At 46.0% G+C, this 16,963-nt stretch overlaps 1 protein-coding gene across 2 annotated transcripts in view; it reads right to left on the reverse strand.

Annotated features, from left to right (window-relative positions):
• Positions 1-347: 347 nt before the first annotated feature.
• The window catches only part of ATXN3 (ataxin 3), a 356,331-nt gene continuing 339,715 nt past the window's right edge, over positions 348-16,963 (reverse strand). The window contains exon 11 of one of the 2 annotated variants that reach the window (XM_078660070.1): positions 348-2,129. In XM_078660070.1, coding sequence (XP_078516196.1) covers positions 2,038-2,129 — 92 coding nt within the window. In that variant the 3' untranslated portion in view covers positions 348-2,037. The remainder of the gene's footprint in view (positions 2,130-16,963) is intronic. The other variant, XM_078660071.1, reaches the window with a different exon arrangement.

The raw sequence follows: 16,963 nt of genomic DNA on the forward strand, positions 1-16,963 counted from the left end.
TCTGGGTTGAGAGGGAAGTATCCATTTAGGGAAAAACCTTGGCTGCCCCACGAAATCAGAGCAGAGATCTGATGTGGCAAGTTCAAAAATATCATGGTTAATTTCCAATAGTATCAAATGACTGTCAAACATACTGGAGGGGAAAAACAGGGCAGTTCAGAAGAAAGGGCAGGGTGCTACAGCTTTCCAAAGCCTTGCAGTGAAGTTGTTGCCCCAAAAGACCTATTGAGTACTCAGCTCTTGCAGGCAAGCCATACTCTTTGCTTACTTCCCACTATGACACATATACACAAACACATGCATAACAAAGTCCTATGAACTCATTTTATATGAACGAGTACAGGCAATTATCAATGTTATTAAGTATTTATTCATTGTTGGTGGGTGGCAAGCATATGTTTTTGTTCTTATTGCATTATGCAGATCAGAATTCCCCAAGAGTAATCAGGAGACATCAAATAAATACAGTGGGCAGATCCACTGTAGTTTAAAAGATGATCATCCACCCCAATAAAACAAACAGAAAATAATAACATAAGAAAAAGTCGTCTATTCTTCCATTAGTTAAATGCCATTTCGTTAAACAGCACTGAAACCTGTCCATACTTCCAAAAATAAATAATTGGAACGGGCATGGTCGTAGAAACATATACATCTGACAACCCATATTCAGTGGGTTAACAGGTGAATTGTTATCTATTCACTGATTTTGCTACTGTTGTTCAGATCCCACAAAAAACAGAATGCATGGCACATGTATCTGCATACACAATCCAGAAAAATGCACATAAATCAAGGCGTTTAAATCATAGCCAAGATCCTGATCATAACGGATGGGGAAATGGAGCATGCTCAACTGTTTGTGAAACCCACATTTTCTTGAATGCGTGTGCTCATAAAATTATTTAACATCTTACACATGTAGCAGATTTCGGACCTTCTACGGTGCCCTTCCTGCTAGTGTCCCATTTATCAAAATATTTACAGTGTTCAATTAAGTTCATGCACTAGCATTTAACCAAAACAGTACAATTTATAGTCACTTGTATTTTCATTTCCACGCTTCTAACCTCTTCAAATTAAATGACGACTCTTTCTTGCTCACGGATGCTATAATGTGCAGCAGGCTAACGGAGGTTACATATTAAAGTTCAACAGGTCGGAAAGTTTAGTAATACAAATACACTGACTCAACTGGTTGTGGCGTGGGGATGTAGAATGTTTTTCAGACAGGTGCACACCAGGCAACAACATCTCTTTTACTCTGAAAGTCAAATTAAAAATGCCCTCCTAGAGGAAACATTGATAACTTACAGGTAGTCAGAATTAACACTGTAAAGTGTGGAACTAAGAGATTACTGTTGATAGGTTAGATCTCAAATTTAAAACCAGTCTGATAACGACAAGGAAAACTGCTCCTTGCAAATCTGCCCCATTTAGTAGATGAAGTCAGCGTTGCTTCTTTTAAAAAAAAACACACACGTTTAGATACTTAAAGAATTGGACACGCTGTGAAAAATTCTTAACACATACAGTCCTTCAAACTTTCTCTTGAAAATACATTTATCAAGCTGAAAAGTTTCAATATTGTACCCATGACAATATATTGCAGAAATAGGTCTATGTAAACAGGATGAAAAGCACCATTGACAAATACTAACTTGATTTTTTTCACTGCAATATATTAATCTGACATCGATCACCTCCTGTTCACATTCTCCTCAAGTATCAAAACACAACCTCTCTCCAGCAACAAATAAACTCATTTTCAATCATTCACTTTGTTCCCTCCTTAGAAACAAAAACACGCAAGATAAAAAAAAATCCTTAAGGTGCTAGATTGAAAGCTGCTTCTGAGCAAAACAAAGACAGTAACATTCGGACATTTAATCAGACATTCATAAAAGCATTTGAAAAAACAAATGTTTGTAAATTCAGTTTTAAAATATACATCTGGAACACCTGTGCTCTCTGGTTACACAGGAACAGCATAAAGCTGATAACGAGTGTTTAATAGTACAAAATACAGTTCTTTTATCATTTGTCCTCGGTCTTTGATATGTCTTTGCCAGTTTTCAGGAGCAATTTGGTGTCTTCTTGCTTCATGTTTTCTTTACTTGTACAGGCTCCTTATGAAAGAAAGAAATACGAGTCAAGCTTACTTACAAACCCACTATATGAATAAAAAAAACTTTGACCAATACATTTTTGTCATCTCACCCACCTAAAAGGAATATGAAACCAATAATGCATTGCTTTTATAAACATTCCATACGCTATATTTTCTTTCCAGATATATTTCATGAAATGGTTGATGTTTACTCCATATCTATATGTACATCTGATTTGCACCACAAAACCATGTAGCTACCGATAAGTGGCTATCAAAAAAATTGTTGTTTTCTAGAAGCAGATCCAAATGATATCAAATAGAAAACGAGAATGAAGCACACGTTCCCTTTGATGAGGAGAAAGGATTATGTTACTTACCCTATAAGTATCTGTTTGTTGCATGTGTGCTGTATATTTACATGCTTTGTATACTCCTACCATCAAGTGTTGGGCTCAGACTGTTACAACTTGTTTTTCTTTGAATAAGTCTTTAGAGCCACAAGTTCTCTGTGACTTGTCCTCTGGTGGTGAAAGTGCAAGGGCACCGACTACAGATTATTTTTCCGCCCGACAGGTGAGAGTAGGTATGGAGCAGTGAACAGGATAGTATGATGACCATGAGTAGAAAATAATCATGGGAGTTGAAGATATATGGCTTCTGGGTAGGCACAATGCGAAACTACAGCACTACATGCAATGAACAGATCCTTACAATCAGTTCGTAGCATGTGTGGCTGTAGTGTACATACATATGCTCTGCATAGACTGTCAGGCAGTACTCGCCTAAGTGGTGGGAAGTATGTGGCGGGTGCAGAAGTTTGAAACCGAGTCATTTGGACAGTTTGACCCACTCTAGACTGCTGCCTAACAAGAATAGCCACACAGTAATGCTTTGTGAAGGTGTGTGGAGTTGACTACATGGTAGTTTTAGAGATGTCAGCAATGGGTATATTCCCAAGAAAGACCATAGTAGTGCCCTGTTTGAGATTGCAGTGAGGCCTGAGAAGGGCAGGTAGGGTCCCTTCGGCTTCAAGGTAACCAGTCTGGATAAAATTACCGATCCACCTGGCTATACCTGCCTTAGCTACGGGATGACCTTTATGAAGATGCACAAAGGAAACAAAGCTGTTGTGTTTTACAGAAGGACTTGGTTGTCTATGCAATATATAAGAGCATACTTGACGTTAAGTGTGTGAAATGCTTTCTCTGCTACTGAGTCAAGCTGGGAGACGGAGTCTGGGAACGCAATATTTGGATAAAAATGAGAAAGGGAGATTATCTTAGGCAGGAACTTGGGGTTGGTTTTAAGGATAAGGAATAGTTTCTTACCTGTAACTCCTGTTCTCTCGTAGGAAATTTCCATTATACTCATGAACACTAAGTAGTCCTGCACATGTGTGGGGACCCTGAAGCACTTTTTCATAATCTATCTCTTCAAGTGTAGATTTCCGCCTTGCTTCAGAGTGGCCTGCATAGTCCCTTAAGAAGGAAAATGATTATGCAGCATATAGGAATACGCCACAATGGCTCAATTCTTTATCTTTTACTCAAAAAAGAGGCCAGGAGAAAATATATGTGTATAATTTCATGATGTTTTAAGAATATGGCATAACTCTCTTTCACAAACCCTTGTTTGATAGAGATGAAGGAGAGCAAAACAGTGATGCCCCATAGGCTGTCACTATAGGAGTTTAAAATAGAGACTGTGCCTTTAAGAACCTAGGGACCACCAGTATTCCCTCATGCTCAGTAGGTGGCAGTTGCTTCAGTTCTTTTTGAGGCGATGCATGATAATATTTTTATCCCATGGTTACCTCTGTTCACTTTATCAGGGAGGAGGGAGGGTTGTCTCGGACTATACTGGAAATTTCACAACAAGAAAACAGGAGTTACTGGTAAGAAACTATTCCTTCTCTCGTAGGGAATTTCTATTGATAGTCATGAGCACTGAATAGAGTAGCAAGCCCATCCCTACTAAGAGCAGTGGAGAAGACAGAGGATGAACTAAGGTAGACATTTAAGCAAATAGATTTCTGAGGGAGGCCTGTTCTACTTGAGCGTCTGCTCTAGCATCAGGGTCTAGGCAATAGTGCTTGATAAATGTATGAACAGATCTTCACATGGTTGCTTTGCAAATATCTGGCATACAGATATTCCTGAATATAGCAGCAATATAGCAGGATGTCACATGTCTTCTAGAGAATGAAGAGATCTTTCAGCTGGAGTAGAGGGATTCTGAGAGAATGTTGGTAATGATATGGTCTGAATAACAGAAAATCCAAAATAACCTCAGGGAGCACTTTCGGGTGAGTTCTCATAACCACTTTGCTAGAGTGAAAAACTGTATGGTTCATGAGAGCATAATGCTTAGATCTCACTAACCCTGCAGGCTGATGTGATCACCACGAGGATATCAGTTTTCTATGACAGATGTTGTAGAGATACCTTGTGGATGGGCTCAAAAGGGTCCTGCATAAGCTGTGAAGGACTACATTGAGGTCCCAGGGAGGTGAAGGACGACTAGTGGGAGGGAAGACTTCTTCAACCAATCTTTAAAACCCTTGATCACAGGTATTTTGAAAAAAAGGGATTTGTGAAGGACATTTTCTGTGAGGATTAAGAGCTGCCAAGTCAACCTTTATAGAAGAGAATTGCAAACCAGATTTTGCCAAATGTAGTAAGTAAGGAATAATTTGCTAGATCAGTTAATCCATGGGGGATTCCCCAGTGTCCCGGACTGGAAGTACCTGGAGGCTAAGCTTTGATTTTTTTTTGTGGTGGCAAACAAGTCAATGGCTGGAGTGCCCCACAGTTTGAAAATGTTTTATATGACGTTGTTTTATAAGACAAGCTTGTGGTTTTCTTGCAGAACTCTGCTGAAAGAGTCTACCTGAGCATTTTAGTCACCTAGAAGGTGAGTTGCCGTGATAGTCAGATACCCGGCCATGAGCCATTTCCAGACTGTTTGGGCCATGTGTGACAAGGGCCTGGACCTCTTTTCTCCCAGCTTGTTGAGGCAGTACATGGTGATTGTACTGTCCTTCTGAACGAGCAGGGACTGGGTTCTGAATGATGGGCAAAACGCCATCAGCGCCAGATGGACTGCGCGTAGTTAGAGGAGAGTGATATGTCATCTCTCGCTGTGACCATTTGCCCTGAATTTGGAGGTGAACCGTGTGGGTTTCCCATCCCAGTAGTAATGCATTTGTCACTATTGTTTGAGGAGAAATCTCCTGATGAAATGGCATACATTGAAGCAGGTTGGCTGGGGAGCACCAGCATTTCAGGGACAGCTTCGCATGAAGGGATAGTTTTATCCTGTCTTTCCAATTGTCGATCAGTTGGTTACACTGGTCCTCGAAACATTCCTGCAGAGGTTGCATGTGTGGACGGGCAAGTGATGTGAGGAAGATGTAGGAGGCCATTGCGCCGAGAAGAAACAATAGTGTTCCCACCGTTAGATGAGACTTTCATGAGAAAATGACACTTCTGAAGGATCGATAAGCATCTCTCCAATGAAGAGCACACTTTTGCCTGCAATAGGTCGATAGAGGCTCCCAGATAACGTAAGGTTTGAACTGAAATGAACGTTGACTTGCTGAGGTTGACATGAAGCCCTAACCTTTGGAGGAGACTACAAGTCCAGTTGTAATGAAGCTGAGCTTCTGGAGACGTTGACGCCTTGATTAGCCACTACGAACCTCAAGAACTTTTAATGCCTTCTGGCGATTGGAATATGAATGTATGCGTCTTGAAGGTTGATGGAACAGAGCCAATCCCCCAGTGTAATTGGGGATAGATGTGATGTGAAGACATTACCCTGAACTTTTCTCACAGAATCCATCTGTTAGCTGTTTTGAGGTCAAGTATGGGTCTGAAATCGTTTTGGTCTTTCTTTTTCACCAGAAAGTATCTGTAATAACTGCCTGTCCCTCATTACTTGTGAGAAACAGGTTCCACTGCCTGCTTTTGTTAAAGGATGTTGACTTTCGATCGTAGCAATGGGCGTTGGAAACTAGACGGTTTCGGCGGTATGGACGCTGGAGGACTGGTGAACCCGAGACAATATCCATTTTGCACAATATTCAGAACCCAGGAATCTTGTGTTATGTTTTGCCACTCTGCCATATAACGAGAAATGCTTCCCCCCCATCGGAGTGGGTAACAGTAGAGGGGGGGAGTAGTAATTCAGGGTTTTGATCCTGATGATTGTTCTCCTCCTGCTGGGTGGATCTTCCCCTAGTCTGCTTCTGTTGGTAAAGTTGATAAGTCCGTTGGTAGTGTTGTTGGCACCCCTGCTGCCTCTGAGGGGTTTGAACGCTTTGAGAATAGAAACAGCATTTGTAGAGCCTGAAATATTTCCTCTGCTTTCTGGGTCTCTTTAAGCAGACTGCCTTCAGAGTCTCCATTTCCAGTTTTATTTCTGCCATCTCATCATTAGTGTGGCTTCCGAAGAGGGTAGTACTGGAGAATGAGAGATTCAATATCCTCTGTTTTGAGGGATGCAAGGCAGAGCCAAGAATGCCTTCTCAGAGCGACGCCGTGGCAGAACTCATGTTCCACTAATACGGAAGAGTCTGCTGCAGCACTAATGATTTTGTTGGAAACTATTAATCCTTCATTTAGGATTTCCATTAAGTCTTCCCGTTTATCTCTAGGGAGATGTTCTGCAAACTGTTGTATGGACTCCACAGTGCCCAGTCATAACCGTTAAGAAGTTCAGTTGAACTAGCTGCTTTAATTGTGGTTGCTGCAATGTTGCAAACTTTACTACCCACCAAGTGTAACTTTTGACACTCCTTATAGGGAGGCACTGTGGAAGTGGGGCTAGTGGCAATGAGGTTTTTTGCCACTACCACAATAACGGAGTCTGGAGATGGGTCAATATGGAGAAAAGCAGGATCTTGTTCTGGGCGATATTTCTTTTGAAGCCTCAATGGAGCTGGTTTAACCGAGGCTGGAGTTAGAAAAGATCCATAGCCAGTTCTAGGAGACCTGGCACTAGTGGCAGGAATGATCTTGATGCTGACCTGTGTTGAAGTGTCTCAAAGATTGCAGATGTTGTAGGAGTTGAAGTTGATATAGCAAGATTGAGTTTTGCAGTTCCCCTCTTCAAGATCTCTGAGGTGGGGAATCTGAAAATTTTGGAGAGTAATTTTGGAGAGTACCGTCTGGTAGAAGTGGAAGATATATCCATGGTATGATGTCTAGACTGAGACCGTTGTAAATAGTGACGATGCCAAGAGCGCCTGGAAGATGAGTGCCTCGGGCTATGAAGATGGCAGATTGAATGATAGCGCGATCTGGACTGAGATCTGGCCCGCAGTGTGGGAGTGGCTGGTGCTGGTGTAGGAAGCACTGGAGGTGTTTGAGGAGGTGGTGGCGGAGGTCGAAGAGGAGGTAGAGGAAGAGGGGTTAGTGCAGGTGAAGGAGAACATGGTTTGACCCTTGAAGAAGTGGAGTATGTACTGGAATACTCTGAATCTGGTTATGAATAAATATGTCTCCTTTTTCCTTGCCTCCTGTAGCGTTGAGAGTTCTCAATGTCGACCAGTCTGTATGGCGTTTTTCTGTAGAGGACTGACCCTCTCCTCACCCTGAGGTCCCATCTTCAAACTGAGTCGATTGTCTTCTTCACCCCTCTGTACCATGGAGGCGAATTGTCTCCCTGTCCTTCAGGGTGCAGCTAGAGCGGTTCCTGCAGTGGTTACAAGACTCAGTAACTTGTCTCTCTGGGAGGCAGCAAATACAAGTCTCATGAGGGTCTGTTTTAGCCTTTTTCCTCCCACAGGCTGGGCATTTGTCAAATAGAGAAGGCATTTTTCAATCAAAAATACTTCAATTTTTTGTCAGGAAAAAATTGAAAAAGACAAGGAGAGACCAAAAACGCTGAGTGAAATAGTTGTCAACAAGATTTACTCGAAAATGTGGGGCAAAAAAAAACAAAATTGGCCAAGCTCAATGATCCAGGGTGCGATCAGCAGGGGCTGGCAAAAAGAACTGAAGTAACTGCCACCTGCTGAGCATGATGGGATTCTGGTGGTCCCTGGGTTCTAAAAGGCACAGTCTCTATTTTTAACTTCTACAATGACAGCCTATGGGGCTACACTGTCCTGCTCTCCTTCATATCCATAAAAAAGGGTTTGTGAGATTTATGCGGTTTTCTTAAAACATCATGAAATTATACACATACACTTCCCCCGGGCCCTTTTTTAAGAACAAGATAAAGAATTGAGCCATTGTAGCCTATTTCATTTGGCTACATAATCGTTTTCCTTCGTAAACGTTGCAGGCCTTCCTAAAGAAAGAAGAAAATGTACACTTAAGAAGATATATTATGAAAAAGTGCTTGGGTTTACCGCAAGTGGGCGGGACTATTCAGTGCTTAGGACTATCAATGGAAATTCCCTACAAGAGAACCATGTCATTAAAAAAAAAGCTCTTGATCGCGAGGGTGCTCAACTTTAGGGGTCGAGACGCTATCCTGCAGGCCTCCAGATCGGGGGGCCCTCGGAAATACGAGAATTACACCCTCACCTTTTTTCCAGACTTTGCTCAGACAGTCCAGAGGCAGTGGCAAAGTTTCTTCGGTGTTAAGAGACGGCTTAGAGACAGAGGCTTGAAATATGCCATGATGTTTCCTGCCAAGGTACGAGTTGAGGTTGAAGGAAAGGTTTGGTTCTTCGACAATCCGGAAATAGGTTCAGACAGGTTGGAGAGACTCTCCCCGCCCCCCTCCCCCCCCCCGGGGGAAGCCCCGGGGACAGAGCGGCGAAGATGGAGATGGCTCACAGGAATGAGGAGTACTGCCGTGGCTTGTGATGTATGGGCTTGTGGCGAGAGGGGCCGCGTATGAGACATTTCTATGGGTATGCTCCTTGAGATTGTGAGTTATAATAGGCGCAAGGTATGACATCCTGGGGGCGGGGATACGGGGTTCTGACTTCCTCCTCAGATCTACTTTTAGATAGTTGATTAGTTAGAAATGGGGCGACAGGCACACTGCAAGTGGGGGGTTGGCGGAAGCCGCGAGCAGGGGTGCAGGGAGGAGGGATTGGAAAGTTGTTGCACAGTAGTGGTTTTCTTTTTCTTTTTTCCTTTTGTTAGGGGATGGAGGAGTGGTTTTATGGCGTGTTTTTCCTTTCTTTTTGCATCAGGTGAGAATGTGGTGATCAGAGGTTTGTGGTGTGGGTCCGATGACGCAGGCTAGTCAGGGATCGGGGATGAAGGTGCTAAGATGGAACGTGAATGGTCTGGGGGACGGGATTAAGCGAGGGATTGTTAATCAGCTTATTAGAAGGCACGCCCCAGATGTTGCACTATTGCAAGAGACACACCTTGTGGGTAACCGCTACATGGCCCTCCATAAAGGGGGCTATAAGTTATTGCTCATGCCGGATTTACAACTGGCTCCAGAGGGGTGAGAGTTTTGGTAAAGAATTCCTTTCCTATGGCAATACAGTCAACATGATTGGATCAGAGGGGTCGGTATGTGGGTGTGTCGGGACAAATACGGGGGAGGGCGGTCACCTTTTTGTAAATATATTTGCCGCCTGGTCTACAGTCCGATACCTTTCGAGACCTGAGTACTGTGTTTCTTACCTTGCCCCTGGGCCATTTGGTATTGGGGGGGTGATTTCAATGCGGTACTAGACGGAGAGGCCGATAGAAATCTGCCGCGAGTACTTCAACCATCGCAAAGATGGCTCTCGACCTTCCTTGAGACTTTGGGACTGGTAGATAGTTGGCAAGTACGTAACCACACGCAGACGCATGTTACCCACATATCAGCGGCACACAAGAGTTTGTCCAGACTAGATTATATATTGCTGCCGGCGGCGTTGGCAGCCACTGTTCAGGAGGTACGGGATCCACTATGGTTACAGCTCGCATTTAGACAGACGGCGGTTGGCAGAGTGGCTCCTATTAGTGCATGGCAACTAAAAGATCCGGCCATTAAGAAGGAGTTTATTCAGATGTCAGGTCGCTATTTTCGGGAAAATGTCGGTACTGTTGAATCAGCGCAGACCCTTTGGGAAGCGCACAAAGTAGTAGCAAGAGGAGAGGTCTTATCTTTGGTAGCGGGGAAGAAGAGGAAACGTCAGGCTGAGGTGACTAAGATGGAGGCAGAAGTGGTGAGATTAGAGGAGAGGGTGGCTAGAACATCAGCACCGGAGGACATCCACAATTTGAAGCTACGTCAGGATAAATAGAAAGGCTTAGCTAGGGATAGAGCAATAGCTCAAAATGATGCCATACAGAGCAGAATATATGAACATGGGGACAAAGCCGGTAAATTGATAGCGTAGATTGAACACGAGGAGCGGGCGTCAAGGTTGGTACCTGAGGTAGAGGGGACTGACTCAGACATAGTTACGGAACCACAGGCGGTGGCTGACACATTTTTAGCGTATTACAAGGGTGTATATACCGCCGGTAGAGGGTTCACAGAGGCTGAGAACAGTGAAATGATCAAAGATATTGTCATGCCAGGGTTATCTGAAGAGGATAAGGATTATTTAGACTCCCCCTTCACGGATGATGAAGTGGCACAGGCAATTAGGGGGATAAAATCCAGTAAGGCGACTGGTCCTAATGGGATACCGATAGAGTTATATAAGTTGAATGCTCAGAAGCTTGCCCCGTATGTTCGTGCCATGTTACTGGAGAGTAAAGAGAAAGCCCAGCTCCCATACGACCAGCGTGTGGCAAATATAGTGGTTATTCATAAAACAGGACGCAATGCTCCTCTTATAGGCCAATTTCGCTTCTTAATGCAGAGCCCAAAATCTTAGCAAAACTGCTGGCTATCAGATTTGTCAAGGTGGTCACAACCCTCATACACCCCGATCAGTCCTGCTTTATGTCGCGCCGTAACACGGCTCTGAACCTACGGAGACTGCATGGGATTCTTGGGGGTTCCTCGAGGATACAAGAGCCGGCGGTCCTAGTGTCTTGGGACGCCACTATGGCGTTTGACCGGGTTGAATGGAACTATCTATTTGCGGTTCTGGCGAAGCTGGGTTTTGGAGGAGAGTTTATTGGGTGGGTATGGCTATTATACGCTAATCCCCTGGCCAGGGTGGTAGTTAATAACTGTAGATCAAACGGGGGCGTGGCCGACCGGGCAGTGAAATGGCCGCCTAAAAAGCGAGCTCCGCCGGCTGTTGTAATTATCCAGTCAAAATCCTGGCTGTTTCGTGATGAAACCATATTATTCCTGGTGAAAGCGGCATCGGAAGATCTGGGGAGAAATCGGCCCGCTTCTTGAAGCCCTGGCGTGCTCGGAACCGGTGATACACGCTCTGGCTGCTCTGACCGGGAGCGACCCATAGCTCGATCCGACAGGTGTGGATGTCTACCCGGGTGTCTTGCGCCAATCAAGGCCGGGGTTGAAGAGGCCCGCCCGACGAGTAGGTGAAGCGGCGAGGGACAGCCGGAAGCTTACGCACGTCGAGGTGGGTCGATGCCCCTGTGAGCGTTACTTTTGCCCCATAACTATACGACATCCTTGTGAACTTTAGTGCCTTATGCACATAAAACTCACTCTACTGGGCAGAACGTTGGTGCAGTGAGCCGCCATCTTGGCTTGGACTGAATCGTCAGACAGCGCGATCGGAAGAACGGCCCAACCAGTCATCCTAAGCCCTTGGTGCCGGCTGCAGGGGCAAAATTGGGACCGCGGCGGACACGGGAGAGTATATGCTGGCATGATAGACCCCCGCAGCGGGACACCGCACTAGGCTGGCGGCCGGAAACTGCTGGTGCTGAGCTTGATCGGGCTGAGGTGGTGGCTGCCGCTTGGCCTCATAGTCGGTAACTGCCTTTGCCCTGTTGAGTCTGAGTGGATCCTTGAGAGCGGAGTGGATGACTGCTGCTCTACGTGGGTGTTGCGCGGATATCTGCAACTCGGCACATATGCCCTATGCAACCCATAGTCTACACTCCATCACAGAGGACTGTAGTGGATGGGGAGCCTGAGCTCGGGTGCCCCCTTGATTGCGCCTCATACACAGAGAGCCTTCTCTGCTGCTGTGGGGTCGTTGCACGCTGACGTGGCGTCTCCCGCTGGAGAAACACGACCTGGCACACCTGCCCGATTGGCGGCCCCAACGTGGACAGGGTGGCGCTAACGGGGGAAAGCTGCAGGGTCTGGTTAACCTGTACTACCCAGTCAGTGCTGAGCCCCGTTCATGATCACTGAGGCCTGGAAATCGGTGGTGCTTCGGTCTCGTAAATACGCAGGACGGTTGGGGGCACAGCTAATCCTCGTATCCGACCATGGGCAAGGGCGACCCCCGCCAGCCAAAGCTTACGTTTGAGCAAAGGAGACAGAACAAACAGGCAGAGCCAGACCCCGCAGCTGCAGGGGGGTCATCACAAGAGGTACCTCCTGAGATGGATGTCGCTGTTCTAATGCTGGAGGTGAGATCAAGTCTTCGGAGCATAGACGCAAAATTGGATGCGATGACGACCTAATTGGATAATGTACGGTCACAGGTCACAACACATGAAACGCGTCTCGATAGCCTTGAAAATCGTCACACAGAATGTTGTGAGTTTCAACAGGACACTAAAACACACATCACCAGTATGGAAAAGAAAATTGAAGCATTATGCGCCAAGGTGGACGAATTGGAGGCGCGCTCTCGAAGATGTAATATTCTAATTACAGGGATCCCGGAGACCACAGCAATGGGGAAAATGGAAGTCTTCGTCACAGAACTGCTACATGACTTATTTGACCCTAGCCTATCTCCGGTGTTCACTGTGGAGCGAGCTCATAGAACACTGGGGAAAAAGCCGCCGGTAGGGGCCCCGCCGAGACCGATCCTAGTGAAACTGCTAAACTACCAGGACAGGGACTTAATATTACGATTGGCGAGGGAGAAAGGGAAGATAACTCACAAAGGTAATAACATTTCTTTTTACCCGGATTTCACACCTCTGGTGCAAGCGGCCCGGAAAGAGTTTTTGCCTGCCAAGAGACTGTTGCTCCAGGCGGAAATCCCATACTCCCTCACGTACCCAGCAAAATTAAGGGTTGTGCACGAAGGTACCACACATCATTTCCTTGATGCTCGATCTGCTCTAAAATTTGCGAAACATGTGTGTGGGCCCAAGTCCAAGAGGAGAGCTCCTACTGAGGAGGGTGCTGAAGGTCGACTGAGTGATAATGACTAAAGACATTATGCCATCGTGGATTGCTGTGCTTGGGGGTGGCCTCAATCCTCACAGGTACTGTTATAGATGACCGCCTGAAATAGTCAGTTTACGCTTGTTGTTCGGATGTGTGTCGTTCTTGATAGCAGAGCTGCGGGCTACAAACTGCTTCCCTATTTTGTCCCAAATGCGTATTACCTCATTTGAAATCTACCCCTTTAGCCAGATTTTGGCTATTTCCTAATGTCAGTGAAACAGCCAACAACAAAACAGCCACCCTGTGCAAACAGGGGTGTACGCTTGAGATGCCGCGCCCCCGAGGGGTGTCTCCCACATTTCAAAAGTTTCACTGTTCTAACGCCACTGGCGTTGTGGGGGGGGGGGGGTATTGACACAACCTAATTGGGTGGTTGGTGTGGGAGGGAGGAGGTTTGGATACAGGGGAAGTTTGGCGAGATGTCAGTACTACTTTAATGTGATTGTTTTTCCTGATGTAAAGCGTTCTATCATGGGTCAATCCGTAGGCACACACACTACTATAGGCATGTCGAAATGGGTGTGACTAAGGTTCTAACATGGAACATAAGAGGCTTGAATGATGGCAGAAAGGCAAGGTTGTTACACAGTTACATACTCAGACACCACATAGACATATGCTTCCTACAAGAAACACACATTAACTCCACATCCTCTCCCAGGCTCAGGCACTCAAGATGGGGATTCACATACTCAGCTATCTTTTCGAACTACGCCAGAGGAGTGTCTGTTCTTCTACGAAAAGGTATCGACTGGAGGGAACATGCTGTGACCTGTGACAAGGATGGCAGATATGTGGTGCTACATGGAACATTACTTGGCAAGAGTGTGGTGCTAGCAGCCATATATGGGCCAAACGTAGAAGATCCGGAATTTTTCAGGGAAGTGTGGGCGCAGATCACAATTCTAGACTGCCCGACAATTATTTGGGGAGGCGACTATAATGTAGTGTTGTGTGATTCTCTAGACAGAAAGGGCACATCCAGACCACTACATCCACACGCCAGTCAGGCACTGAGTGACATAATTAACGAAGGCTCACTTATCGACATATAGCTGTCTCGAAATGCACATACCAGGGCAGGCACATGCATATCTGCTCATCACGTCGCCTGGTCTAGATTGGACTTTTGGCTGGTGTCACAAGACGTGGCCACCTGGACAGTAGGCGTTGGGATCTTAGCCCGCTCACTATCTGATCATGCCCTCTGTCTTTTAGAGCTAGAAATTCCAGGGACCCCCAACTAGAGCATTCACCTGGCGACTCCCACCTCATGCGCTTCAAGACGCAGCCTTCACTGAAGAAATAAGGAGTGACATTTCTGATTATTTTGCTAACAATGAAGGATCCGTTACTACGGGCTCAGTCTTATGGGACGCCTTTAAGGTGGTTATAAGGGGGCAATGTATTGCGCGTAGGGCAGGGGTTTTGAAGGCCATTAGGAACACCCTGGCTGTAATAGAGAGAGAGCTTAAAACACATGAACAATCATTTTGTGCTGATCCCACACCTGACCTAGCCGCGCAAATAAAAGCGAACCTATTGGACTTCGCTGAGGAGGCTGGGCGCGAACCAAAATTCTGGGGGAAACAGGCTGAAGCTCGTAGATATGGAGAGGGCGGCAGGCCCAGTCGGACCCTAGCCAGAATGATCAATACCTCCACACCACCCACACATGTGCACACACTTACTAACGCAACTGGAGACACGATCACGGGGCAAAGTGAGATATTGCAGGCCTTCACTACATACTACACGAATCTATAGGCGTCCACGCATGGTACACCACAAGATGCTCTCAAGTCGTATTTGGAGTCCATAGCGCTAGTATGGTTTAATAACGCACATAGAAAGTATATGGACCAGCCAGTAACAATTCAAGACATCGCTAACACTATCAAAGCCCTCCCGCTGAATAAAGCTCCAGAACCTGATGGCCTCACGGCCGCGTTTTATAAAACCTATGTGGAAGAACTTGCCCCACGGCTACACGCTGTGTTTGCGGAGGCTCTAGAGGAGGGAATACTTCCGGAATCTATGAGAGAAGCCCTAATCTTAACCTTGCTAAAACCCGACAAAGACAGCCAATGCCTGGATTCCTACAGGCCATTGTCACTAATAAATGTAGATGTAAAAATATATGCGAAAATAATAGCAGATCGATTACAACCTTTACTCCCAATGGTGGCCCTCCCGGACCAATCAGGATTCATACCAGGCCGGGCAACCTCGCACAACCTGAGAACTGTGTTCTCGGTATTGCATTATCTGCATCTGGATGTGCAAGCAGCAGCGATATTTTTAGATGTCACAAAGGCATTTGATTCTCTTGAATGGCCATATCTGTTTACTATACTGGAGCGTATGGGTTTAGCCCGTTGTTCATTAATCAAATTTGCTTACTCTACACTTCACCGAAGGCTAGGGTGAGAGTTAATGGCATGATATCGGACCCATTTCTAATCTCAGGAGGCACTAGGCAAGGCTGCCCGTTGTACCCTCTCCTATTTGCAATCGCCATGGAGCCATTAGCGGCCAGAATCAGGCAGCATCATACCGCCAGAGGTATAGGTTTCAGCACTCGGAGCCTGCTGATCTCGCTATATGCAGATGACGTTACTCTGTATGTGCTTAACCCAGCTGAGAAATTGAATCCATTGCTGAGAGAATTTGTTAAATTCGGGGGGGCTATCAGGTGTTTCTATAAATTGGTCTAAGTCAGTGATGTTTCCTTTAACTGACAATATTACTGAAGTACACTCTGACTACCCTCTGCGTTGGGAAGCTAATGAGGTTAAATATCTCGGCATCTAGATTAGCCGTAATCTGCAGGATCTCTGGACTCTAAATTTCGGTAGAGCAGTGACCTGGCTTGAAAGTAAAGTGGCAATATGGACGAAACTCCCTCTATCTCTGGCTGGTAGAATTGCATTAGCAAAAATGATCGTACTGCCCAAATTCCTCTACCTGTTTGCAAAGATACCCATCCCACTGACAGCATTTTTTCACATGTTTGCGCTCGCATCTACTATCATTGGTATGGGCTGGGAGTCAGGCCAGGATTTCAAGGGCATTGCTGACACTACCGCTGAGGCAGGGTGGTATGGGAGCTCCAGACATGCAGCTGTACGCTCTGTGCGCACAGGCCCAATATCTTCACTTCTGGACTTACCCCACGCCTTATCAGCCACATGTGGCGGTAGTATTAGACTCGGTGGCTCCGTTGCCTCTGGGGGTGGCTTTATACTGCAAGACTCCCAGGCCAACACAGGACATTGACTCAGCCAACATGCTTCGCTGGACGTGGCACGAGCTGCAAAAGCGTGCGGCCCTACCCCTCTTATACACGCCCGCGATCCCCCTCAAGCAGAACCCAATGCTCCCATGTCTAGATGAGAGCAGAGGAGATGTATCCATTGCTGGCTCTACACTACGCACATTTGCTGATATATACCCAGATGGCATGTTCCGTGATCTGCGGGTTGCGGAGGAGAGCCAGCCCTTGTCTTTCAGGGACATGTTCACATATCACAAACTTACGTCTGCATGCAAAGCACTGTGGGGCCTCTTCCCAGAGGAACCGCCGCAACTACACGCACTCCAAAACATATTAGCGAGGGCATCCTGGAAGAAACTAGTGTCTCGCTTGTA

This window comes from Lissotriton helveticus, chromosome 9 (genome assembly GCF_964261635.1).
Source record: "Lissotriton helveticus chromosome 9, aLisHel1.1, whole genome shotgun sequence".
In the NCBI taxonomy this organism is placed as follows: domain Eukaryota; kingdom Metazoa; phylum Chordata; class Amphibia; order Caudata; family Salamandridae; genus Lissotriton; species Lissotriton helveticus.